Here is a 27,001-nt window from a genome sequence, read left to right on the forward strand (position 1 = left end):
TTTACCCAGTTGTAATCATGGACAAATTTGTAGTCTGCTTTTTTTCACTTAACATTAGTTATAAACTGTTTTCCATACTGCTGCATATTCTTTGTAATTATCATTTTAATGATTTATAATTTAATTGTTTTACTTGAATTTGTTTTTTTTTTTTCTTTTTCTTTTTTTTTTTTTTTTTTTTTGAGAGAGAATCTCACTCTGTCACCCAGGCTGGAATGCAGTGGCGTGATCACAGATCACTGCAGCCTCAACTTCCCGGGTTCAGTTGATCCTCTCACTTCAGGCTGGCGCGTGCCACCAGACCTGGCTAATTTTTTTGTATTTTTTGTAGAGGTAGGGGGTTTCACCATGTTGCCCAGGCTGGTCTCAAAATCCTGTGCTCAAGCAATCCTCCTGCCTCAGCCTCTCAAAGTGTTGGGATTACAGGCATGAGCCATTGCACCTGGCCAATTTACAATATTATATATCATAATTTCTATTCTCCTGTTGGTGGACATGTAAGAGGAAGAGGATAATGGTTCATCATGAGCTCTGTACCAGGTGCTGCCCACCGCAGGCTACATACAGGCATTATCTTGTTTGACGCTCATGATCCTGCTATGCCCCAGGCTCTGTTCTAGTCTTGGGAACACATCAGCAAATTAAATAGACAAAATGGAACTTACATTCTAGTTGGTGTCAGGGTCGGGGGCAGATGTGCAATTAAAAGTATACATAATGCTGAAGAATTAAATGTTGAAGGAGTTTAAATTTTGAAAGTGTTTGCTATACATAATTGTCCTGCATTATTATTATTTATTTATTTGGAGATGGAGTTTCCCTCTGTTGCCCAGGCTGGAGTGCAGTGGCGTGATCTCAGCTCACTGCAACCTCTGCCTCCTGGGTTCAAGCGATTCTCCTGCCTCAGTAGGAGTAGCTGGGACTACAAGTGCGCACCACCACACCAGGCTAATTTTTGTATTTTTAGTAGAGACGGAGTTTCACCATATTGGCCAGGCTGGTCTCGAACTGCTGACCTTGTAATCCACCCACCTCAGCCTCCCAAAGTGCTGGGATTACAGGCGTGAGCCACCGTGCCTGGCCATTGTCCTGCATTGTTATAAAGAGTTTTCAGCACGTTTTTTAAAAAAGGATACACATAATAAATAAGAAAAGTATGTATTATAAGATGCCAAATAATGTGGAAAAATAGCAGAGTAAGGAGAGTAATGGGTTTAGGAGGAGGGAGTGTTTTCATTTGAAATAGAGTAATTGGGGTAGACCACACCGAGAACATTTGAGCAAAGACTTGGAGGAGATGAGAGCAATCCCTGAATAACACATGAAGAAATCAAATGATTTTTACAATACGTTCTCGCTATGCCGTTAGAAAGCAGGCATTAGAAGGGCTAAGATCCCAAGAGGGGCTGGTGAAACTTGTATATATCTACATCATTGGCTAAAATATAAATCAGCCCAGTTCTTTTGTGAAGCATTATGTCAATTCACACAGCCATTTAAAATATTAATGACTTTTGACCTGGTAATCCCACTCCTGGGAATTTGTCCTAAGGAAATTTTTGCAAAGAAGAGAAAAAGCTCTATGTGGAAAGATCACTGCAGCAGTATCCATTTGTCTTAGTCAGGTCTAACCTTAGTCAGGTTTATTTCTCACAGTTCCGAGGTTGGAGTCTGAGAATTGGGGGCCAGCAGGGTCCAGTTCTGGGAGAAAGCCCTCTTCTGGGTCTCCAGCTGTATTAATCCATTCTCACACTGCTATAAGAACATACTGGAGACTGGGTAATTTGTAAAGGAAAGAGGTTTAATTGGCTCACAGTTTGGCATGGCTGGGGAGGCCTCAGGAAACTTACATTCATGGCAGAAGGGGAAGCAAATATGTTCTTTTTCACAGGGCAGCAGGAAGGAGAATGAGAGCCGATTGAAGGGGGAAGCCCCTTCTAAAACCATCAGATCTCGTGAGAACTTACTGTCACAAGAATAGCATGAGGGAAACCGCCCCCATGATTCAGTTACCTCCCGCTGGGTCCTTCCCACCACACGTGGGGATTGTGGGAACTACAGTTCAAGATGAGACTTGGGTTGGGACACAGCCAAACCATATCACCAACTGTCCACTTCTCATTGTATCCTCACATGGCAGAAGAGAACTAGCTAGGTCTCTGGCCCCTTTTTGTAAGGGCACTAATCCCATTGATAAAGGGTCCACTCTCATGACCTAATTACCTCCCCAAAGTTCCATCTCCATATACCATCACATCAGGATTAGTGTTTCAACATGTATATTTTACAGGGACACAAACACACAGTCCATTGCACCATCAAAGTGAGGAAGTGATGGGCTCAGAATGGTCTTGGAGTCAGATGTCGGGGTCTGAAGGCTTGGCTGTATGATCTGCCACTTGGTATCTGTGTGATCTTGGGTTTAGTGACTTGATCTTCCCGAGCCCATGCCTGCCGTGACGGAAGGAAGGAAATCAGTTTGGGAAAGTCCTGGGGGACCAGACTGTGGAGGGTCTTGACTGCTAAGCCAGTGACTCCAGGCTCTGTGCAGTCAGCAGGAGAATCATTACAGGTATTTGATCAGAGCTGTGCATCAGGAAGATTAATGTGACGGTGGCATATAAGATGAATGGAATGGGGGAGAATGCAGAGGTGGGGAGGCCACTTAGGAGACTTCTGCAGTAGTCTACATGAGAAGCAATGACTAATTAAATGAAACAGCCCAAACTGTATGAGCACCTTGTAGGTGATGAGCCATTATCATAAATCTCCAGCCTCTCCATAGCATCTGTTTTAAAGTCTGCACTGAACAGAAATATTACAGAATAATGCTTTATATTTCTAACCCTTTGCAGTTCAAAAAGTGCTTTCATGAGCATTCTCTCATTTGATCTAGGGTGTTTACAAATTTATATTTTGAAGGAGTTTTTCCAGATATTGAAATTGGGCCTATAGATTTATAGTTTTCAGGGCCCGCCCCTTCTCTCCTCCTCCACTCAGCTTCCTTTCGTTCAGTCTTCAAGCACTTCATGGTTCTTTATTCCTTTTCACAACCAAAAAAAAAAAAAAAATAGTGCATGCTGAACAACACACCAGGCTCCTTGCTAAGTCCCTCCAAAAGCAGGGAAGTCATCAGTGTGCGGGATTTGAGCACATGTGGTTTATTTAATCATTCGTTCATCTTTCTCTGATTGCAGTGGAGTTTCACATGTTCCACCATATGCTGTCCCTGAAATGCTCTGCACACACTAGTGAGAGCCCATGAGGGGGCCTAGCCTTTGCCTTCCCTCCTTGTCTGCCAGGATTGAAGGAGAAAATCAGGTTGGGAAAGTCCTGTGGGACCAAATTGTGGAGGAGCTTGACTGCTAAGCCAAGGACTCCAGGCTCTATGCTGTCAGCAAGAGAAACATAGGTATTCGATCAGAGCTGCCCATGAGGAAGGTTAATCCAGCAGCGACTCCCTTAATCCAGCAGTGACTCCCTCCAGCTTCAGCCCTTCCCCAGTCTCAGGGTTGGAGGGAGTGTCTTTTGCTGGAGTCCCCCAAAGGGGTCCCAAGTCACCAGGAGACACAGGACTAGCGATCACCCAGGAGGCCTGCAGCCTGGGTCTCCACTGTGATTGAGGCTTCCTAACTCTGGCTTCTTGGGCTTCCAGAGGCACTAATGAGCAGGGCTGAGCAGTAATTAAGACTGTGCTCTGTTCCACATCATCACACAGCACAGCTGCAACTGCTGGGAGGAAGGGGAAGGAGAGAAGACCGGGAAGATGCCTTTAGCCCTGTCTTCCCACTCTGAACATACTTGCTCTCAGGCTCTCCAGTGCAGCAAGGAGGGGTTGGTAAAGCCATGGGATAAGGGAACAGCTACAGGAGATGGCTGCCCAGGGCTGGGGAAATAGCGTTCAGACACCAGCCAGCTGTTGCTGCTCCATTCTGCATCCCAGGTGGGGTGCCAATGGGCCAAGCCATGATTTTCTCAGAGGTGAGGACCCCTGTCTTGCAACCAGCCTGGCACTACAGGCCCTGCAGCAGGAGGGGGCTGTGATCTGGCCAGGGGGAGCTGGGTGGAGGACGAGTATGACACACGAAATTATGAGTCTCGGACCTTCTCTGGCTCATATCCCAGAACAGGGGCCTCTCTTGGCAAGGGCCCACTGCAAGAACAAGTACTCAATGAGCAACACAGAGCCAAGCTCTGGAGGTTCACAGGTCACACTACAAGCCAGTTCATTCCACGGAACACACTCTCCAGTGGAGAAGTGGAGGTCAAAACAGAGTCATGACTGCTACGATGGTGATGAGAAAAAGTTCCATGGGGCCACAGAGTCACCTAGGGTAGACTGAGGACAGCTTCACTTACATGGTGGCACTTGAACTGAACCTTGAAGTAGAAGAGGGATTCACCAGAAAATATGGTTTTGGCAAAGGGAATAGAGAACAAAGGCAGGTGGCATGAGATAGTCAGCTGCCAGGAGACGTGGTGGGCCTGGCCCAGAGCATGAGTGGAGCGAGAAGGGAAGGATTCTGGAGAAAGGAACCAAGAGAATCTAGAATTCTAAAGGACCACCAGGGGCTCCAGGCCTGGCAGGAGCAACTAACAGGATGACCCACCTTCCCCAACTTATACCACCTCAGGCACTGGGCAGATGCTCTGTGACTTTATCAGTATCCCTGGGGAGTGGTGCCAGCCCCAGGTGCTGAGCTGGAGGGGGGATCACAGAGGAATCAAGGGACTCAAGGAGGGAAGGCAGCTGGAGGGAAGGGGCTTGGGCAGAACAAAAGAGGAAGGGGCTTGGCCCTGGGCTCTCATCCACTCCTGAAGCCCATGCAGGGAAACAGTGAATGATGCAGTGCCTGTGTCCCAAGGTCCCAGCCTCGTGTGGGGCCATCGGGGCACCAGCAGCCTTCCTGTCTCCTACCTGTTGCTCTGGGGGCCACGGGTACCTGAAGGTTTCCAGAACCCAGGGAAGAGGCCAGAGGTTCAGTAATAGCTCTACAGGAGCATAACTAGAGAGTGATGACCAACTCCCAAAATACAGAATGTTTATTTTGAGCTCCACAATACATGTCAGTCAGAGAAAGAAAGGTTCGAGTCTCAAAAATGCTGGATCTTGGCCGGACGCGGTGGCTCATGCCTGTAATCCCAGCACTTTGGGAGGCTGAGGTGGGCGGATCACTTGAGGTCAGGAGTTCAAGACCAACCTGGCCAACATGGTGAAACCCCGTCTCTACTAAAAATAGAAAAATTAGCCAGGCATGGCGGTGGGCACCTGTAATCTCAGCTACTGGGGAGGCTGAGGCAGGAGAATTGCTTGAACCTGGGAGGTGGAGGTTGCAGTGAGCCGAGATGCTGCCACTGCATTCCAGCCTGGGTGATAGAGTAAGACTCTGCCTCAAAAAAAAAAGCTGGAGCTTCAGTAATGCTGACCACTTTTAAATATATGTAATCAGCACTCATTTCAAATAGTCTTTTAGCAGCATGCTAACTTATGACTACAAGGTCTGCGGTCCCCTCTCCTGCCAAGTGTCCCCTTCCCCTGTACAAGTGGCCCAGAGGCAGTTCTCCAAGGGGATTTGGGGATTGTACTCCTGTATAAAAGAAAGCCTGTGGTGCTGCTGTGTTAGTTACCCACCTATTGGCTGGTGAGTGCCCCCTTCATGTCTTTCCTGAAGGTGGATTTTCAGTAAATAAGAAGACCACATTTTTTATTCTGAGGCTGTGGTCTTGTTTTCCATAGCAGTGTGTCCCAGAAAGCTCGAGATCTCTTGCATGGCCATGATTTGAAAGTCTGGAAATGGGATCCACTGGTAAGCTATGTTCTCCATGGAGCTCACCTGAGGCTGCCCTGCACCCCTCGCCTCTCCCTCAAAGGGTCACAGGGCACCTGTGGGCACCTCTTTCTGTTGCCTGTATGTCCGCCCCAATAGGAGAAAGAGGGGGCATAGAGGGAAATGAGTCTCCTTCACTGGTTCGAATTAGCGGGAAGCCTGTCAGTCCAAGCCCCCCTCAAATTCAGGCAACGACCAATCCGGCTTCCCTTTCTGTGCCCTTGTCAGAGAAGAGGCCGCTGGGCCCAGGCCTGTCCCTTTCCTCCAACCTGGCAGGCATGGGAAGCAACTGTGGAGGAATTTTAGAGCTGGGAGAAGCAGAGGGAGGATTGGAAAGCCTTTTATTTTCTTTGAACTTTTCCATTTATAATATTTCTATTTTTAAAAGAATAATTTGGTTCTTTTTAATTTAGCATGTTTTCCTTAGAGCAATAAAGGCTTTTGCAATATGGAAAAGATGACATTTGATCTGAAGGAGTCTGGGGGAGCTCTGAGTATAGGGAACTGACCTTTAATACCCACCCATGAGCGCTGCCAACTGGGGGCCTGAGGTCTAGTGCTTGCCACAGGTGGGCTCACCGCAGAAGCCTGCTGGTGACCAGCCTGTCCCTCTTCCCATGGGTTCTCTAGCTGGCTCTGACTAAAGCCCTGTCTCTCTCTTGGCTCTCTCGCCAACTGTCCCACTTCTCAGCTTCTCCCTTTCTTCATTCAGCCCAGCCCAGAAGCCCTGAGGGCTGGGCCAGAGGGAAGTAGTTGTTGCTGTTTTTCCCCAGCTCCCGCTCAAACCTGACACCCACAGAAAGGTCAATCCCACGTGGTTCTGCACATCCCTGCCTGGCCCGCCCTGGCTGTTACCATGACGACTGCTGGGCTGGAAATGTCCTTCGCCACCTCTGCTCAGCACACTGGTGGCTGTCCCACGCTCCATCCTCAGAAAAGCTGCTCCTGCCAGGGGTTCTGGAGTTACAGGGCCTTTGGGAATAAGACAGACCGACAGAGATGAGGAAGATAGACAGATACAGTCAGAGGCACACACTAACAGGGTCAAAGAGAGACAGGCATACGTAGGAGCACCGAGAGTGCGAAGGTGCGAGGAAGTGAGGTGGCGACACAGCCTCAGCCGCGCAGGACTGCAGGAAAAATAAAGCAAAGCGGAGCCTGAGACAGAGACAAGAGACAAACGGAGGCACAGGGGACACGGGGGCCCGTGGCACCACAGCAAGAGGCCAGGCAGAGGAAGAGAGGAAAAGCAGAGACCAAGGCAGTCAGCTCTCCGCTGCCCCTGCTCCCATCCCAGGAAATTTCCTTGCCCAATAGGTCTCTCTTGGCCTCCTCCTCTCTGAGATGTCAGGCAGGGTCTGTCTGAGTTGATTTGCTGGCCAGGCTGTTCCTCTGGCTGGACAACATTTGCCACCTTAAGAGGGGCCCTCCCCTAATAACAGTGATCAAACTGTTGCCACCCTGACACACACACACACACACACACACACACACACACACACACATCCCGCTCCTTGCCCTTGATTCCATGTCACCCCAAACTCATCATAAATACCTACTCAGCCTCACTTCGCCCAGGTGGTGAAATGGGCATTGGAACAGTGTGAAGGGTTGATTTTCAAGTTGCGGCAAAATCTAGGGAATAAGTGTGAACCTCAGAGATGATGAAGCCCCTGGAGGTAATGAATGGGCAAGAAGAGAGAAAAGACAGACTGAACAGTGAGTACCAGACAAGAGTGTGGGGCCCAGAGGGTGGGAGAAGGGATCAGGGAAGAGAGAGACAGGCTCAGAGCTCTGACTAGGGCAATCCAGAGGAGTGGTAACAGGAGGGCTGGGCCAACTGGATTGGCCTTTAGGGCCTGGCAGGGAACACTGCCTCCAACATCAGTGCCATGATTTCCCATCTTTGAAGTGTCTCCAAGGCTTTGAGGGAGGCTTCTCAGGGTCTTTGAATTCTTTGTCGTTCTTCTTAGCATTTTTTTCTTTTTCTTTTTTTTTTTTTTTTTGAGGTGGCGTCTCGCTCTGTTGTGCAGGCTGGAGTGCAATGGCGTGATATCGGCTCACTGCAACCTCCGCCTCCCGGGTTCAAGCTATTCTCCTCCTTCAGCCTCCCGAGTAGCTGGGATTACAGGCGCCTGCCACCATGCCTGGCTAATTTTTTGTATTTTTAGTAGAGACAGAGTTTCACCATGCTGGCCAGGCTGGTCTCCAACTCCTGACCTCAGGTGATCTGCCTGCCTTGGCCTCCCAAAGTGCTGGGATTACAGGTGTGAGCCACTGCACCCAGCCCAGCATTTTCTTCTTAGAAAATGATTAGGCTGTCAATACAGGAAACTCTGGGGCCGGGCCAGTCTCTCACCTATCCTAACCTTGACCACAGTGTGAAAGGACAGTAGAGTCAGTGCCCCTAATGTCACCGTGTTCCAAGCTCACATATGAGTGTTGAACAGGTGCCAGCCTGGAGCGTCCATTGCCCTGGTGCCCTCAGTCCAGAGAGCCCAGTGAGAAGCTGGGCCAAGAAGGAAGACTTGAACCCAAGAGAGCAGTGGGTGGACATTCAGACTAGGCTGGGCTGAACTCGCCCCTGGGGAGAACCACTTCCCACACTGGGCCACAGAGACCGAAATGTCAAAACCAAGGGTCCCGCACAGCTCTGGAAGGCGGATCCTGGCCTGGGCGGGAAAGAGACTGTGCCAGATGCTCACGCGCTGCCTCACATCCCTCCAGCCCATTTCTGTGACCAGCCGCAGCTGCAGCGGATGCTTCTGGTACATGCTCAGTTTCCCTCCTCTCTCCTCTGCATGAGGCTTTTCTTAGCCCCTGCAGGGCTGCCTGAAAGTGGCAGGGGCTTAATACCTCCGAAGAGCAAACCTCAACCAATGAAGGATGGGCACTGGTGGAACTGCAGCCCAGATGTGCCCCGTCAGTCAGTGGCAAAATTCTGAGCTGTAATCTTTTTTTTTTTTTTTTGAGACGGAGTCTCGCTCTGTCACCCAGGCTGGAGTGCAGTGGCTCCATCTCGGCTCACTGCAACCTCCGCCTCCCGGGTTCAAGCAATTCTCCTGTCTCATCCTCCCAAGTAGCTGGGACTATGGGCACACACCACCAACCCGGCTAATTTTTGTATTTTTAGTAGAGACATGGTTTTGCCATGTTGGCCAGGCTGGTCTCGAACTCCTGACCTCAGGTGATCCACCTGCCTCAGCCTCCCACAGTGTTGGGATTACAGGCCACCGCGCTCAGCCTAAGCCATAATCTTTATGTCTCCTCAGAGTGATCCCAGGGCGACAGCCCTAACTACCCACAGTGGACCTACTCAACACAGGGAGCTGTCTCATTCTCCTCCCTCCCTCACTCCTGCTCACCCCCTAAAATCAGCCACCTACATACAGGTCCTTGTCTCATGGTACACGTTCAGAGAACATAAAACAGCACAAGAGTGACCTTTTTGTGATCTTCCAACCCAAGAGTCTGTCCCTCAGGGTTGAGCTAAGATAAGAACTGTTGGAGGGCTCTGCCTCTGACCACTGATTGGTAAGTGATCAGGTGTTTGTCATTATTATCTAGACAGGAGAAAGAAGAACTCACCAGCTCTCCCTCCCAAATGCTGGGGAGACCAGGGCTGACTTACCAGCAGCAAGCCCTCATAGGTCTCCAGTAGCCAACCACAGATTTTCATAATTGGAAAGGACCTTAGGGGTGACCTGATCCAACTTTCTACACAATGCAGGAATCCCCTTTACAACCTCTCTGACATCTGCTGACACACCTCCAGTGACAGGGAATTACTATCTTCTACAAGGCCACCCTATTGTTGAACAGCTATTAGAAAGTTCTTAACACTGAATGGTAATTGGTCTTCCTGAAACTCCCTGCCATTGGTCCTAGTTTGTCCTTTGTCCTTCAGTGTGTCTCAGCTTTCTACCCAATACTCCTCCAAATATTTTAAAGCCAACCGGGTCTCTCTTAAATCTCTTTTCTATGGAAAACAATCTTATTGTCTTGTCCTGTCTTCAAATAACTCGATCTTCTGAGCCTGCTCACCCTGGACCCCTCCTCTAGGGAGCATTGCAGTTTGTCGATGTTCCTCTGTAGGAAAAGACCCTGTTGCAAGAATGGCACCACCTTGAAGCAAAACTGCCATAATGACTGATGTTTGACTCCTGCATACCAAGGCATTCCTGTGGCAAGGTCAAGAAACAATGCCTGGGCCGGGCGCAGTGGCTCATGCCTGTAATCCCAGCACTTTGGGAGGCTGAGGCGGGAGGATCACGAGGTCAGGAGATTGAGACCATCCTGGCTAACACGGTGAAACCCCGTCTCTACTAAAAAATACAAAAAATTAGCCGGGCATGGTGGCAGGCACCTGTAGTCCCAGCTACTCGGGAGGTTGAGGCAGGAGAATGGTGTGAACCCGGGAGCGGAGGTTGCCACTGCACTCCAGCCTGGGGGACAGAGCGAGACTTCGTCTCAAAAGAAAAAAAAAAGATGCCTGGCCAGGTGGGGTGGCTCATGCCTGTAATCCCAACACTTTGGAAGGCCAAGGTAGGAGGATTGTTTGAGCCCAGGAGTATGAGACCAGCCTGGGCAACATACTGAGACTTTTCTCAAAAAAAAAAAAAAAAAATTAGCCAGGGGTATAGTCACAGCAAACTCAGGAGGCTGAGGAGGGAGGACAGCTTGAGCCCAGGAGGTTGAGGCTGCAGTAAGCTGTGATAATGCCACTACACTCTAGCCTGGGTGACAGAGCCAGACTCTGTCTAAAAAAAAAAAACAAAATGGAAAAGAAAGAGAAAAAAGAAAAGAAAGAATGCCTGTAGCATAAATAACCTCTCATAAAGATGCTTATCTAACCTCCCCAGTGGTCATGAAACTTGCAATAAAGTCTGAGGTGTGACCAGCTGCACATGTTTTCCCTAAAAGCTTGTTATACAAAGGATACTTTCTGGAGGGCAGGCATGGAAACCACCATCTCGTGACCATCCAAGGTATGGCTTCTGTGCATAAGTTTCTATTAAGCATTTCTCTCTGAGAAACTAGATTCGTCAGCCTCTCTCTCTGTTTTGTTTTTGTTGTTGTTGTTGTTGTTGTTGTTTTGAGACAGAGTCCCACTCTGTCGCCCAGGCTGGAATGCAGTGGCATGATCTTGGCTCACTGCAACCTCTGCCTCCCGGGTTCAAGAGATTCTTCTGCCCCAGCCTCCTAAGTAGCTGGGAGTACAGGCGCACGCCACCGTGCCCAGCTAATTTTTGTATTTTTAGTAGAAATGGAGTTTCACCATATTGGCCAGGCTGGTCTCGAACTCCTAACCTCATGATCCACCCACCTCAGCCTCCCAAAGGGCTGGGATTACAGGTATGAGCCACTGCACCCGGCCTTGTCAGCCTGTTTCTTTGGCCCCTCAGCTCTCTTGGCCTTTAGGGGTAGGTTTGCATAGACCTGCTCACTGCAGAACATCCTCTTGCAATGTGGTGCCCAGACGATGCTTTCAGAGAGGCATGACCACTGCAGAATATATTTTTACACTACTATGTCCCAGGTACATTTCCACTATTGATTCCTAGAATTATAACTTTTTTTTAGCAGCACATAACACTGCTGACTCCATTGAACTGTTAAGACACTGAACACCTGTTTGGGGTTTTCCATACTACTTTCCCCTTTCTTCAGCCAACAGCAATCCTCTTTCACCTCCCATTCTCATATGGTTCTGGTGGGACTGTTTACCACAGTATCCTGTACCCCTAACCATAGATCTTGCCCTTGTCATAGTCAGTGCTCCAATGATGAGCATGTGACCCAGGCCAAGCCAATCTGAGTCCCTCCCCTGGAATGTATTTATTTATTTGAGACAGGATCTTGCTCTGTCGCCCAGGATAGGGTGCAATAGGGCAATCATAGCTCACTGCAGCCTCGACCTCCTGGGCTCAAGCAATCCTCCCACCTCAGCATCCCGAGTAGCTGGACTACAGGCATGCAGTACCACGCCAGGCTAATTTTTAAATTTTTTTTTGTAGAGACGGGGTCTCTTTCTGTTGCCCAGGCTGGTCTCAAACTCCTGGGCTCAAGTGATCCTCCCACCTTGGCCTCCCAAAGTGCTGGGATTGTTAAGCCTAAACCACTGTGCGGAGCCCCCTGGCATCTATTACATGGGGTTGGAAAGTGTTATCTTTCCTCTGGAGTTCCTAAACTGGAATGATGTCAGCCCAGAGCTCCCTGTGCTATACCAACACACAGAGAGAGTCAACAGTGGGAGGAAGAGAGGCTAAAGATACTGCTGGAGTCCTGAGGTCCAGCTAACTGAAGCCAGCTCTATATGTCTTAGGCTAGAATTGAGTCCGGCTTGGATTTTTTTTTTTTCAACAGCCTTAGAAAACTTTCCAGAGTCTGGCTTCTTGGCTTCTGTCACTAGAACAAACTAATAAATACTCTGTTCTTCTCTGTCCTCTAGTTGTGTAGTTAATTTCTGATCCCAAATGAAAGATTTCACATTTATCTGTATCATGTTTCATACTTTGTCCCATCACTCTAGTCTATAGAAAAATTTTAGAATTGTTATTCTTTTATTCAATTACCTACTCCTCTCACTTTTGATAAGGTTACCTTCTATTCACTCAACCAAATCACTGATAAAGATGTTGAGCTGAACAGAGGAAAAAGAAACCAACAACATGTCTGTTTATCAATCCAAGAGTTTACCTTTGGGATGATTGTTCTAACAATTGTGGGTCTCCTCTACCATACTCTTACCCAACGTACACTCCGCATCCTGTCTGCCTTGATCAGGCACCATGCTGAAGACCACACTGCACCTTGGCATTCTGCTAAGCCAATATTTGATGGTCTCATCCCCAAAGGATGTAAGATTAAAGAACCAAAACTGGTCCTGGAGATATCTATTCTTTAAAATGCTCATAAACTCTCAGTAACCTATCTGCTTTCTTCTGCACACATACACACACACACACACACACACACACACACACACACACACACAATCCCTCTCACCTTTGCCTCCTCCCTTTCTACTTATCTGCTAAAGAAGTAATTTTTAAAAGTGGATTACGTCAAAATGAAGGGAGGAGAGAGTCAGTTTGTTTGGGAAAAGAAAACCTTTACTTTAGAGCAATGTGTGACACAACGCTTGGGACAGAGAAGGTGGAGAGAACTGGGGCAGATGAACATCTCTCTGCCACACATTGACTAATAGGAATAGTACATTGAGGGCTTAGGAAAGGCTGGGGCTGGAGGCTAGGGAATCCAGGAGCAGAGGCCCACTACTGTTCCACTTTGGCCTGTAGGAGGTGGTGTGGGGTACCAGCAGAGAGCACAGGCGCTGGAGAGCTAGGCTTGGCTCTCCATCCTGGCACCACCACCTGCTAACCACCCACTACTACCTGCTGAGAGCCTGCAGCTCCCAAGACAGACACTCAGGTGCCACACTTCCCTCCACTCAGTGACCAAGCCTCAGTGGTTCTCCTTGCAAATGCTCCCATATCCACTTCTCTCTAGCCTTGCCGCCACACCTCATTCATGTAACTATCATCTCTTCAAAGATTTATTCTGCCTCATTCTCTCTCTCTTCACCTTCTGAGACTGGAATCACACGTATATTAGACTGTTATTGTCCCACAGCTCTTATAGGTTTTGCTTTGTTTTGCTTTTCCCCCATCCCAGCTTCTCTTTGTGTTTTAGTTCAGAGAATTTTTATTGACCAGTTCAAGTTCACTGGTTCTTCACCTATGCCTACCTACTGAAAAGCCTGTGGAAGCAATTCATCTCTAATATCATGTTTATTTCTAGCATTTCCATTTGACTTTATTTTTTCTTTTTCTTTCCTTTTTTTTTTTTTTCTGAGACAGGGTCTCACCCTGTCACCCAGGCTGGAGGGCAGTGGCATGATCTTGGCTCACTGCAACCTCCGCCTTCTGGGTTCAAGTGATTCTCTTACCTCAGCCTCCCAAGTAGCTGGGACCACAGGCACGAGCCACCATGCCTGGCTAATTTCTGTATTTTTTGGTGAGATGAGGTCTCATGTTGCCCAGGCTGGTCTCAAACTCCTGTGCTCATGTGCTCCTCCTGCCTTGGCCTCCCAAAGTGCTGGTATTACAGGCATGAGCCACCACATCCAGCCCCATTTCACTTTCTCTTAGTTTCCATGTCTCTGCCAAAATTCCCTATCTGTTCATGCAAGTTGCCCACCCTTCCCCACCAGACCCCATAGTAATTATAATTACTTTAAGTCCCTCTGTGATAGTTCCAACATCTTTGTCATTTGTGAGTCTGGTTCTGTTGATTCATCTTCTGATAATGGACTGGGTTGTTTTCTTCTTGTCTTTTTGTGTGTTTTGCAATTTTTTTTTTTTTTTTTTGAGACAGTCTTGCTCTGTTGCCCAGGCTGGAGTGTAGTGGGGCCATCTCAGCTCACTGCAACCTCACCCTCCCAGGTTCAAGTGATTCTCCTGCCTTAGCCTGTGGAGTAGCTGGTACTACAGGCACACACCACCAACACCTGGCTAATTTTTGTATTTTTAGTAGAGATGGGGTTTCGCCATGTTGACCAGGCTGGTCTGAAACTCCTGACCTCAGGTGATCCACCTGTCTCGGCCTCCCAAAGTGCTAGAATTACAAGTGTGAGCCATAGCGCCTGACCTGTGTTTTGCAGTTTTTTAACTGAATGCCCATGGTGTATAAAACAGCAGAGACTGAGGTAAATAGTATCTTTATCTGGGAGTGGGGCTGCCTCTTCTGTCAGCCTGTTGGTCTGGGGGGTTGAGTCAGTCTTGTTAGGAATTGGACAGGGTTTGGGTTTGGTTGTGCTCTCATTACCTTCAGTGCACCCCAGGTTTCAAATTCCTCTAGTGGTGGGCTGCTTAGAGTGGGGACTGGGGTGTCAGGGCTTCCTCAGTGCTGCTGTCCCACACTCAGCTTTTCAGCTGGCAGAAGACTTCTATTGCTTGTGATCTGGTGCCAGGCTCAGGCAGGGCAGGGCAGGGTTGATTCTGTTACCCTGGCCCAGCTTCAGTCTTAAATAGGTCCTAGGCACCCGAGCTTCAGCAGTGGGACTTTCTCAGTGTTTCTGTCCCTCTTCCCTATGGAAGCCAAACTCTGCCTTATATGTGGTTCATCTGGGATTAGCCAAAGTTCTTGCCCTCCCCACAACAGAGTGGACCTTCGCTTGAATCTTCAGCCCAGGACAGTTTCCTGCTTCTGCCCCTGGGTAGAGGGTTTCTGCTTCTAGTCCCAGGAGCAATGGGTCTTTGCCTGTTCAAGAAGGGCAAGAAGGTTTTGACACCTCACCAGAAGCAGATAAGTTTTGCTTTTATTCCTCCCACTGAAGCAAAAGTTTGTTACCCCTCCTGCCGTGGCTTGGGAGAGGATTGTGGAAGTTGAGGCTTTTTGCCTTCCACCAGCAGCCACCTTGATCAACCTCTGCATGCATGCATCACCAAAGAAGAACAGTCCCTCCCTTTCCTGACCTGTTCCCACTTTTCTCCATGAACCCCAGGGAAGGCCTGTAGAAGAAAGGTTGCCTTTGCATGCACTCTCATGTCTAGAATCCTATTCAGCTATTCTAAACTGATATGCTAGGCCACATGTGGACTTTACAAATTTGTTAACATTTTTATTGTCTTTTTCTTACCCACTTGTAAGACAGCCACATCTTTGCCAAAGTTGAAACAGTTGATGGGTCACTATCTCTCCTATTTCCTCTCACTCCTATTCATTTCTATGAACTCAGCTCCCCTAACACTATCTCTCCTTTATTTGGTTGCCTTGTGGCCTTGGCTTTCTGATGGGCTCAAGAAAAGTTATGATTTTGTACCTGCTTTTTCACATTGTTAGGACGGAAGGGACATTTTCTTGCAGTATTCTACATCCTAAGTTGAAAAAGTCCTCAAGTACTATCATCTCTTTCTTAGACAACTGCAACCACCTCACAGCTGGTCTCCTGTGTCCAATTTTGCCCCTCTCCCTACTGTAGCCAGCATAAGTATTAAATTCTGCAACCGTCGCAGACTAGAGGGGGCTGCAAAATAAAATACTTAAAAATTAGCTACTTAAAACCTGAAGCTTAGCTTATGGTGCATTGGTTATCTATTGCTGAGTAACAAATCAACCCAAAACTTAGTGGTTTAAACCATGACATTTATTGAATCTGCAGGGCTTTGCAGGGACAGCTTGTCTTTGTACCACTTGGTGTCACCTGGGACAGCTTAAAAACTGGGGGATGAAATCATTTGAATTACTTACTTATATGTCTGATGCCTGGGGTGGGAAGACTCAAACAGCTGGGACTCCCTGGGCTTCTCTACCTCTCTGTGGCCGACTTCTTACATGCCGGCTCACAACTACCAAGGAGCATGCTGAGAGAGAGAGAGAGACCCCAGGTGGAGTGCTTTTATGACCTTGCCTCAGAAGTCCCATTATTTATGCTGTACTCTATTAGCGAGGCAGTTACATAGGTCTGCCCAGGTTCAAAGGGAGGGAATATTGACCGAAGATCTCAGGGGAGGAGTGTCCACATCACACTGGAACATGAATGAGTGGGATGGGATACACTGATTTGGCCATCTTTGGAAAATACGATCTGCCATACATGATTCTACTTGTTCTGTAATAGTGAAAAAATAATAAGAAAAATTGAAGTAGAAAATAAAAACAAAGAAAAACCATTTCACATAGACATGTATCGCTGCCAAGTGTGAATAACTTGTCCACCCTCAATCACTTTAATTATGGCAAACCCATGGCAGCCATAACCTTCTAGATGTAAATCTCATCTTGTCACTGCCCCTCTTAAAATCAGCCATTAGCTCCCTGTTCTCCCACAATAAACTCCAAACTCCTTAACATGGTTTATAAAACCCTTCACACCTGGCCTTGTTTAGTAATTTCCACCCTCACCTCTCGTCTATCCCTCCTTTGTTCTTTGTGCTCCAGCTACACTGAACTACCTTCCATCCTCCAAGTTCCCTTTTGCTTTTAGGCCTTTGCACATGCTGTTTTCCTCTTCCAGGACTCCTCTTGGTCCCCATGCTCTTACTCTTCTATTTCCTCTCACTCCTATTCATTTCTATGGACTCAGCTCCCCTAACACGGCCTCTCTCCTACCCCACCCCAACTGGTCTAGGGCTCTCATATCTCCTTCCCATGTGCTCTCAAAACACCTTGTGCTTACAACTTCCACAGAATTAATGAGGTAGGCTCTATTCCCCCCTCCATCATTCTATGTGGGAAGATGCCGTTCTGCTTTATTTAACACCATGCACAGTGCCTGGAACATGGCAGGGGCTCAACAAATATTGGTTAGATGAATGAATCTCTGCCTTAAATAACCTATTTCTGGGCTCAAGTAAACAGCCCTCGCACAAACCTAACATCCCAATGGCAGTATCCTATCTTGAGTCTTATAACTGATGTAGGGCCAAAGCTGGTTGGGATAATTTACAATTTTCAAGAAAACCTTGCCTGCTTCATGTGGCTGGGGCTGTTCTCAGCCTTGGAGGACTCCTTCCAAAACAGGGCCAGGGAGAGGCTCCAGGGCTTCCGTCTTCCAGCAATGGTCCTGGTGGGCAGGTCTGCTTGGAAGGGTGCACCTCGGCCACAGCTGGCGGGACGTTTGTTTACTTGCTGTGCCTGCAGCCAGGGCCTATTTCTGGATCAGGTATTGGATGCATGCCTGTGTCACTCCAGCCCTGATCTCGCCAGGCGCTGAGTGATGAGCATGTGTGTGTGCCGGGAGAGAACAGCAGCAGTCCCTTAGGTTATCTGCCTGGCTGCAGCCCAGCCTTCTCTGGGTGTACCAAGTCATTACGGCTTGGCCCGTGTTGGTGATTACCCTCCCCTGGGTCTAAGGCTTAGCACTAAATATTGCTCCATTTGCTCTAACTTGCTGTCTGTTTCACTAAGGAGGAAGAAGGAAGAAAGTCAGGGGTGATAAGTAAGATTCTACCAACTTACAAATCTTACTAGGTTGAGGAACTGGAGTTCCTTGGAGTTTTCAGGGTCAAAGGAAAGAGATCAGCATTTTAGGCCAATACTATTTTTTCCTATGGTTAGTCCCATTACTAAAAAGGAACTGGAACATGAAGAGGTCACTTGACTTATTTGTGACCATTCAGTAAGCCACAAGACAGATAAAAGACAGCACCCAAGACTCTCAGTTTCAAATTTAGTGCCACTTCACTAGCCTAAGATAAATCTATATTAACAAGTTAGCTTTGGGAGCTAGTGTCAAATTTGGTTTTGGTAAATGGAGTTTCCCCTTTTTTTAGAGCCATTGTTTACGCTGTCACCTCTAAATCAATTAAGAAACTATAGCTACAACTCACTGGGTTCCCTTCCGTGGAGTCGTGCAGAGCTCCTCTCACACCGCACCCAGGTTTACACATGGGCTAGAAACCATTCAACTTACAAACTCTGTTTCAGTTCCTCTAAAGCGATTCTCCACCCTCTCATATTCCAATTTCTGTTTCTGAGGTAGAAAATGGGAAGTAGGGAAAAGGCAAAGCTAGAATCTTGCCTGAATGACAGAAACACTATTTTTGGGTACAGAAACATTCTCTTACCGTCCCATGATCTGCACTTTGGGAGAGTGTTTTGGGACCTCATTGCTTTTTTTTTCTTAAACTGTTGTTTCTGAGGAAGAATAATTTTTGTTTGTTTATCATGCAGGGAGAATAAAAATTTTAGTTTTTCTTTCTTTAAAAAATCCATCCTGGCAGGGCATGGTGGCTGACGCCTGTAATCCCAGCACTTTGGGAGGCCGAGGCGGGCGGATCACAAGGTCAGGAGATCCAGACCATCCTGGCTAACACGGTGAAACCCCGTCTCTACTAAAAATACAAAAAATTAGCCGGGCAAGGTGGTGGGCGCCTGTAGTCCCAGCTACTCGGGAGGCTGAGGCAGCAGAATGGTGTGAACCCGGGAGGCAGAGCTTGCAGTGAGCCGAGATGGCACCACTGCACTCCAGCCTGGGCAAGAGAGTGAGACTCCATCTCAAAACAAAAAAATCCATCCTGAAAGCCATCAGATGGCCCTGGAGAGGAGTGAGGCCTGGCATCTGAACTCCAGGTGGAGATGGCAGCCTGCAAGCCTGGATGACCGTCAATATTCTGGCTTCCTCAATGTACCCAGGGGCCACAGAGAGTCACTCTCTGTGTCACACGTATCCTGCCAATAAAATGCAGTAGGAATAAAGCGACTAAATCTACTAATAAAGGTGTTAACCCAGCCCAGACAACATGGCGAAATCCCATCTCTACAAAAAATATAAAAAATAAGCCGGGCATAGTGGTATGCACCTGTAGTCCCAGATACTCGGGAGCCTGAGGCAGGATCACCTGAGCCCGGGAGGTCAAGACTGCAGTGAGCTGAGACCGTGCCACTGCCCTCCAGCCCTCCTGGTGATAGAGTGAGACCCTGTCTCAAAAAAAAAAAAAAAAAAAAAAGCTTAACCATTAGTCAATGAAAAGAGAGGAAAGGGCCAGGCATGGTGACTTGCACCTGTAATCCCAGCACTTTGAGAGGCCAAGGTGGAAGGATAGCTTGAGCCCAGAGGTTCGAGACTAACCTGGGCAAAATAATGCGACCCTGTCTCTACAAAAATTTTTTTTTAAAAATTAGCCAGGCATAGTGGCACATGCCTATAGTCCCAGCTACTCAGGGGAAGCTGAGGCAGAAGGATGGATTGAGCCTGGGAGGTTGAGGCTGTAATGAGCCATGATTGTCACTACACTCCAGCTTGGGTGATAGAGTGAGGAGACCTTGTCTCAAAAAAACAAAAAAAAAATAAAGAAGGAAAAAAGAGGAGCAGCCAGGCGCGGTTGCTCATGCCTGTAATCCCAGCCCTTTGGGAGGCTGAGGCGGGCAGATCACCTGAGGTCAGGAGTTCGAGACCAGCCTCAACATGGAGAAACCCCAAATCTACTAAAAAAAATACAAAATTAGCCGGGCGTGATGGTGCATGCCTGTAATCCCAGCTACTCAGGAGACTGAGGCAGGAGAATTGCTTGAACCCGGGAGGCAGAGGTTGCGGGGAGCCAAGATCGCGCCATTGCACTCGAGCCTGGGCAACAAGGGCAAAACTCCATCTCAAAAAAAGAGGAAAGTATATTTGAATATTACAATAAAAATATTTGTAACACTAAGCAAGTATATGGAACCACCTAATTGGTTCCTATCCTTTTGGGCAAGACAAATACTTGATTTAGAAATGAGCAAACAATAGCTGAGTGTCGTGGTTTGCACCTGTAATTCCAACTACTCAGGAGGCTGAGGTGGGAGGATCACCTGAGCTCAGGAGTTTGAGGTTACAGTGAACTATATGATTGTACCATTGCACTCCAGCCTGGGCAACAAAGTGAGACCTCAAAAAAAAAAAAAAAAAAAAGAGCAAATGTTCTCAGAAGATTTATTTATTCTATTTTTTCTTTTAGCTCCTCTCTCGATCGGAAGATTTTTTACAGCCACCCTACTGATCTTTAGGGATTTGTAAACTATTACCCAGGAAGAAGGCCCATGGAGCTAAGGCCTCAGAACACCAAAGTCTGGACTGTCTGAGGGCACATGCTAATAACAGGAGGCTGGCAAAGTGGCCAGCTCCCATGCCTTTGCATGCATTTGTCTTTACCTCCTGCTGCCTGGGAACATCCTTCCAGGAGCAATCGAGTCAACAGCACCACAGACACTGCTATTCCGTTGAGAAAAGTTTTATATGGAAACACATACTGATCATGAACACGATAAACAGGGAGGGAAGCTCGGGCTCAGCCAGGAAACCTGCCACAAGGAAGACGTTTGGAACTATCCAGGAGTAGTGTCAAACACTAACACCATATTTACAAGTCTAATTTGGAACCTGGCCCTTTTTAAGTGCAGGAGGAAGTTGGAGGAGAAGCCATGCATGAAGTAAAAAATACATATACACAGACATAAACACCCACATTTTCACACTTCTTTTGCCCATTTTTTCCACAAGGAACAAATGAGAGAAAGAAGCCCAGCCTCTCTCCCTGGAGTCCGTATACTTACTACAGATTTGTTAGAGAAGCCCCAGATGGGGCTTGGATTCAAGGAGCAGACTTCACTTTTACTGGCCCCACTCACGTGACAATTCACCAAGGGAATGCTTGGGACACAAGCATGAATGTCCAGAAGAGGCAAGAAAATATATGGCTCACTTAACTTACACATTACACATAAGAGGCCTCAGTTTCTCCAAGTACTTTCACATTTGATCTTTAGCAGACTTCTAACCTGCAGTGACAGAGCTCAGCCAAGCTGTGAGACACAGAGGAAAGCAGCATTTTGATCCAGTGTGCACTGGGTCAGTCACTTCATCCGAGACAGTCAGTCACACATGCCAGCCCCAAGTAAGTCCCTGGGGGCTTGCAGCTGTTTTCTTTGTGGAGTGGAAATTTGGGTTTTTTCCTTCAGTGGATTTCTCCCTGCTGCTGTCACTGAGCTCCACGCTGCTCGCTCTGGACCCGAGACAGCTGCTCGGCGTGTGTGTGTGTGTGTGTGTGTGTGTGTGTGTGTGTGTGTGTGTGTGTAATTTACTGTTCTGCTGCTGCTGGCTTGTCCCCGGCTGCTGGCTCGTCCTCGGCCACTGGCTTCTCAACCTGTGACTCTGGAGGAATCAGATACTGGACCTCCTCTGTGCTGACGGCTACTTTATCTGGCTGGAGCCACCTCTTGAAATGTTCCAAGGTGCTATGAAAGGGCAGAATAAAAGGGTGGCTGTGTCAGACCTCACTGATTAATTACTTAATGATTATCTCAGTTACTCAAACACTACCTTCCCGCCCACCAGCAATTTCTTCCTACAATTGTTTTTCACTGCTAAACTGGGGAGTACAAGGATACTCCTAATGGCAGCTGTGCATCCTGGCAGCTCTGCGCATAATTTACCCCATAGTGGGCACTTTGACTACAGGCAGCAGCAGGCCCCCTTCAAATGCAGAGCCTCTGAAGGCTTGATGAGAACCGCTGAAGAGTTTACGCCTCAGTCCTAAAGACCTAAAGATAGGTCTTTTTTCACTCAAAACAGGAGAGGAGAGAAATTGTCAAGGGGAAGAAACACTCAAATAAATACCAAATTATTATTGAGGCAGAAATCTGAGTATCTTTTGCCTCTTATAGCTGAGGCAGTCTGGGACTCAATTATAGCACTTACTTGCACTAAGTGATTTTATTTTTGTGTGGGGTTTTCGTTTGTTTATTTCATCCTATAGCAAGTCCCTAAGATAAAAACATCTGAGCAGCAAATATTCCCCACAAGAGAATGACCACTATGCCAGAGGGCTGTCTTTTTGTCTGGATCTGTAGGGAGAGGGGAGATGTAATTGTCAAGCTCAAGGTCCCCTACCCGCCTTCCTTACAGGACCCTATACCCTAAAGCTATTAGATGTTCACAGTAAAATATAAATGACTAGAAATAATGTAAACCTTATTCTATGCTCCTCGATAGCACAAAGTCTTAACCTAAGAAAGAATACCATAACAGCAGATTTTAGGCATCTCTTGGTATATGCGGGCATTTATGTTTTGGATAGTTGGATTTCTCAGCCCATTACTCCCTTGCCAAAAGCATACCACAAGGAGGATCACCTACCTGGCCCTCACATACGTGAAGACCTATACAACCCCATTGTAAAATGGCCTCTGTTTAAAAGATAAACTTTGAAGAACTAGTGTTTCCTGGTGTTTGTTCTGGATAATGATAGAAAGAAACATTCCCACAGATGTAGGCTCTGGGGAAAAATCTAAATGTCAGAGGGCAATGAGAGCAGCTGATTGACTCTAGTGCTCACAGCTCAGGGGAATCAGGTGTGACACAGCATTTAATCTTCATTTACCACACTTTTCATCAAATTGTTCAAATTATTTCCATAGAGAAGGGAAATCTACATTATTTTACATATTGATAAATACATAGGAACATGCTGATCTGATTTCAGAGAAAGAGGATTTCTACTTGAAAATGACACAGGAGAAAGTTTTGTCTTTTCTTCTCAGAGCTGGAGAGAAGAGAGGTATTCAGGGGGACAGAATATAAGTAAATACCAAATTATCAGTGGGTCAGGAGTCTGCATCTTCAAATCTCCTACGTTTGGAGCAATTTAAGACTTAATTAGGTTGGACCTTTAGAGATAGAAAAGAGCAAAATGTATATAATTTCCTGAACCCTCAGAGGAGAGTTGGCCTGACCTTAGATGCTACGCTGATTTCTGAAGCATCTAGAGGCATGCTGATTAAGCGTTTGAGATAATGTAAGTGAAAGTATTTTACACATTTGCAAGTAAATGTACCTATGAAGTTTTATTCACATACTGTCCTGATTTCGGCAGCAGTACTTCTTCTGACATGATGGGATTCTCAACACCAATGTCCATATGTTGGAAACTCAAGTTAAATCACATTCCCCTAAGATCTTTTGTTAAAATTCAATTTTTTACTCCCCCCATTGATTTTTACTTTGAATAATATCTTACCAAACTCTAAAATTCTGTAGGAAGGATAATATTAGTAACAGCCAACACTTCTATAGTGCTTACCATGTGCTAGGCATTGTTCTATACCCTTTACAAATAGTAACTCATTTAACCCTCATAACAACTTATGAGGTAAGAGCTGATTGCTCCCATTTCACAGATCAGGAAACTGAGGCACACATAGGTTACTTACCCAAGAACATACAACCAGTAAGTGGCAGAGCCGATTTCCTGAGTGTCGAGCCCCATTCCTGCTCATTGTGGCAGGGCAGCATGCCCTCTCTATCTTTCTGCATCTAAACTACTTGCAGGTACTGTTCAAGTCCTGCCTCCCTCTATGGCAAAACACCAAAGCCAGGAGGGAGCTCAGCAGCCTCTCAATTCCCAAAGCACATTCTGTCACTTCTACTCAACTGGCCCTTCTCTTATTACTGCCTGGTATTGTTAGGTATGTCTTTATATATATTTGTCATCTGCCCTCAAGTAGTTTTGAGGACAAAAACAAATGGGTTTAAAACTTCCTTACACCATTCCCTCCATGACACCAAGCACAGTGCTATCACACAGTGGATGCTTAATAAATTCATTAATTTAGTCTACGTAAATTCATTGAGTGGCTACAATCTGACAAAAATTCTGTAAGGCAGGCCAGGTGCAGTGGCTCCCGCTTGTAATCCCAGCACTTTGTGAGGCCGAGGCAGGCAGATCACCTGAGGTCAGAAGTTTGAGACCAGCCTGGCCAACATGGTGAAACTCCATCTCTACTAAAAATACAAAAATTAGCCGGGTGTTGTGGCACACGCCTGTAGTCCCAGCTACTCAGGAAGCTGAGGCACAAGAATTGCTTGAACCCAGGAGGCAGAGATTGCAGTGAGCCGAGATCGTGCCACTGCACTCCAGCCTGGGCAACAGAGCGAGATTCCATCTCAAAAAAAAAAAAAAAAAAAAAAATCTGTAAAGCAGTGGAAATTCAGAGGTAAGAAAAGATGAAGAGATAGTTCCAGAAAATAATCTCTCTGAGGAGTAAATGGTTTTTCCTTTTGTTACAGTAACATGGTTTCCAAACCTCATGAGAAAGAATTCAAGAACATAAGAGAGACTGATTAGTTACTACTTTCTCAAGTTCATTGCATACTTAAAAATGAACACAATGGTTTATCCTTAACTCTATTCAATCTGTGACCAACATGTAGCTGCAGTATTTGCCTTTTGGCAAAAAAGTCTGTTCTTAAAAATCTACTGCTGGGCTAAAAACAAATAGAACAACTACATAAAGGATGATTTCAGCTGGAACTAGACGGGGAATCGATTACCTCTCATCAGAATCAAGTCCATCCACAAAGAACTCTGAAGCTAACTTCTCCTGGAGGAACCGATCCCAGCATTCCTTCTTGGCTTGGGCCAGAGTTCGAAGCATGTCCTTGGAAGTCACTTCCTGATTTAAACCTTTGATTCTTCTTAGCTTCTTCTCTAGAGAGAGAAGTAGAGCTTAACAAGGAAAATGAGCATGACATGAAATTTTAACTAAATCTAAAACTCAAAATACTAACTTAAAAAATCTCTCACTGATGAGGACATCCACACTCCCTGCCAAAGAGGTCATTTTTTAAGGACAGATAAAAGGGAATTGAACATTCTTCCTTTTTCCTTCACAAAGTCCTCACCCTGCATTGTATCAAATAAATGTTTAACCCGAGAAAAGGGAAAAGCCATAGGTTCTCATAAATAAGTCAATGGCATGTTTTCTTTGAAATCACATAAGCCCAGCAGGTATCTCTCTAAGGAATGCTTGTTTTCCCTGGTTTGACATGTGTATACTACTGTCTTTTTTCAACTCCTTGAAAATAATCTCTCTGAGGAGTAAGTGGTTTTTTCTTTTTGTTACAGTAACATGAAGTGGTTTCCAAATCTCATGAGAAAGAATTAGACAAAATGATGAAAGATCCAACGGTTCATTAGATATTAAAATTGACTTGATGAGAACTCAATAAGAGACCTTTAAAATCTCTATGTGTGATTAAATTCTTAATAAAAAGAATCTCCCAACATTTTTTAAAGTTGCTCAACTTGTGGCCTGGATGTTGGAGTCTAATAAAAACAAACGTCTTCTAATCCCATGACAGTGCTCCATATGGCTTCTTGATGATAGAGGTTAAATTACTCTTGTTTGCATTTTAACTCTAATTGTTTAACAGATTTCCCCTTTCGAAGAATACAAGAAAGGACATCACCATTTACCGTCTGCCTTAATTTAGTTTGCCTTCAACTATAAGTACATAGGTAAATGATGGCATGGTGGGGTGGTGAACATCAAGCTTAGAACCAATAGAAACTATGATTTGCAGTTCTGTTTTCATTTCTAAAAAAGTCACATCAGCTAACACCCACTGATCAAAACAAATACCTTTTGTTCCTGTTATTACCACCATGAGCTCACCCATGTAAAAAAAACCTGCAGTTGATAAATGTTAAATATTTGCAGGGTTTGTTTTCTCCTTGAGGATATAAAAAGGGTTATCCACAGCATACATTTAAGTTTTTAATTATTGCTGTTATCAGTGGATTCTCTTTGATATAGGTTATTTAGCAATAAAAACAATCTTCATATTGTCTGGCCTCAGTTGTCAAAGTGGAAGGTACTCTTTTGGGCCGGAAAAGGTCTTCCTCTCTCTAAGTATGCTGAGTCCCTGGTCAGGTGTGATTTCAATAGGGCAGGCAGAAACAGGCACTAACACGTCCCTGTCTGCCGCTGTCTCCCAGTCCGTGCCATAGGCAACAGAAATGACTCTTATTTTCTTCAGAGATGAAAACTTCTTAACTGACTTTAGAAAAGATCATTAACTTTCCAAGCCAGTCTTCACTAATCAAAATCATCACTGTCTTCATTACACTTTTTCTTTCTTTCTTTTTTTTTTTTGAGATGGAGTCTCGCTCTGTCACCCAGGCTGGAGTGTAGTGGCACGATCTCACTCAGCTCACTGCAAGCTCCGCCTCCTGGGTTCAAGCGATTCTCCTGCCTCAGCCTCCCAAGTAGCTGAGATTACAGGCGCACACCATCACATGTGGCTAATTTTTGTATTTTTAGTAGAAACAGGGTTTTGTCATGTTGGCCAGGATGGTCTTGAACTCCTCCTGACCTCATGTGATCTGCCCGCCTCGGCCTCCCAAAGTGCTCTCTCTCTTTCTCTTCCTTCCTCTCTCTCTTTCTCAACAAGGTCTTGCTCTGTCACCCAGGCTGGAGTGCAGTGGCATGATCACAGCTCACTGTAACCTCAAACAACTGCTAGGCTCAAGCAATCCTCCCACCTCAGCCCCCTGGTAGCTGAGATTACAGGCATCTACCACTTCAGGCTAATTTTTAAAAATGTATTTGTAAAGACAGTCTCACTGTGTTGCCCAGGCTGGTCTCAAACTCTTGGCCTACACGTGACCCTCCCACATCGGCCTCTCAGAGCGCTGGGATTATAGGTGTGAGCCACCATGCCTGACTTTCACGAAAGTTTCTTAGAAGCCCTTGTCATACAGCACCAACAAGCCAAGGGATCTTGTTCTATAGCTTTATCCAATTGTTGCCTCTTCTCCTTATCATCATTAAACAGATGCTTTGGCTACCACATGCAGAATTTTCATCCCCTAGGCCATGGCTCCAAGCATTGCTATCCTATCTTTGGTGGC

General features: G+C 46.4%; 1 protein-coding gene across 7 annotated transcripts in view; it reads right to left on the minus strand.

Moving 5' to 3' along the window:
• Window positions 1-27,001, minus strand: part of CCDC32 (coiled-coil domain containing 32) — a 53,021-nt gene that overhangs the window by 20,470 nt on the left and 5,550 nt on the right. For 2 of the 7 annotated variants that reach the window (XM_057299932.2, XM_063596552.1), the window contains exon 3: window positions 24,640-24,796. In XM_057299932.2, the coding sequence (XP_057155915.1) occupies window positions 24,640-24,796 (157 nt within the window). Of the gene's footprint in view, window positions 1-138; window positions 2,452-5,632; window positions 6,801-20,526; window positions 21,546-24,639; window positions 24,797-27,001 lie in introns of those variants that run through there. The other 5 variants (XR_008621119.2, XM_008951978.5, XM_034938541.3 and 2 more) reach the window with 5 other exon arrangements.

Source organism: Pan paniscus, chromosome 16 (assembly GCF_029289425.2).
Source record: "Pan paniscus chromosome 16, NHGRI_mPanPan1-v2.0_pri, whole genome shotgun sequence".
NCBI lineage: Eukaryota > Metazoa > Chordata > Mammalia > Primates > Hominidae > Pan > Pan paniscus.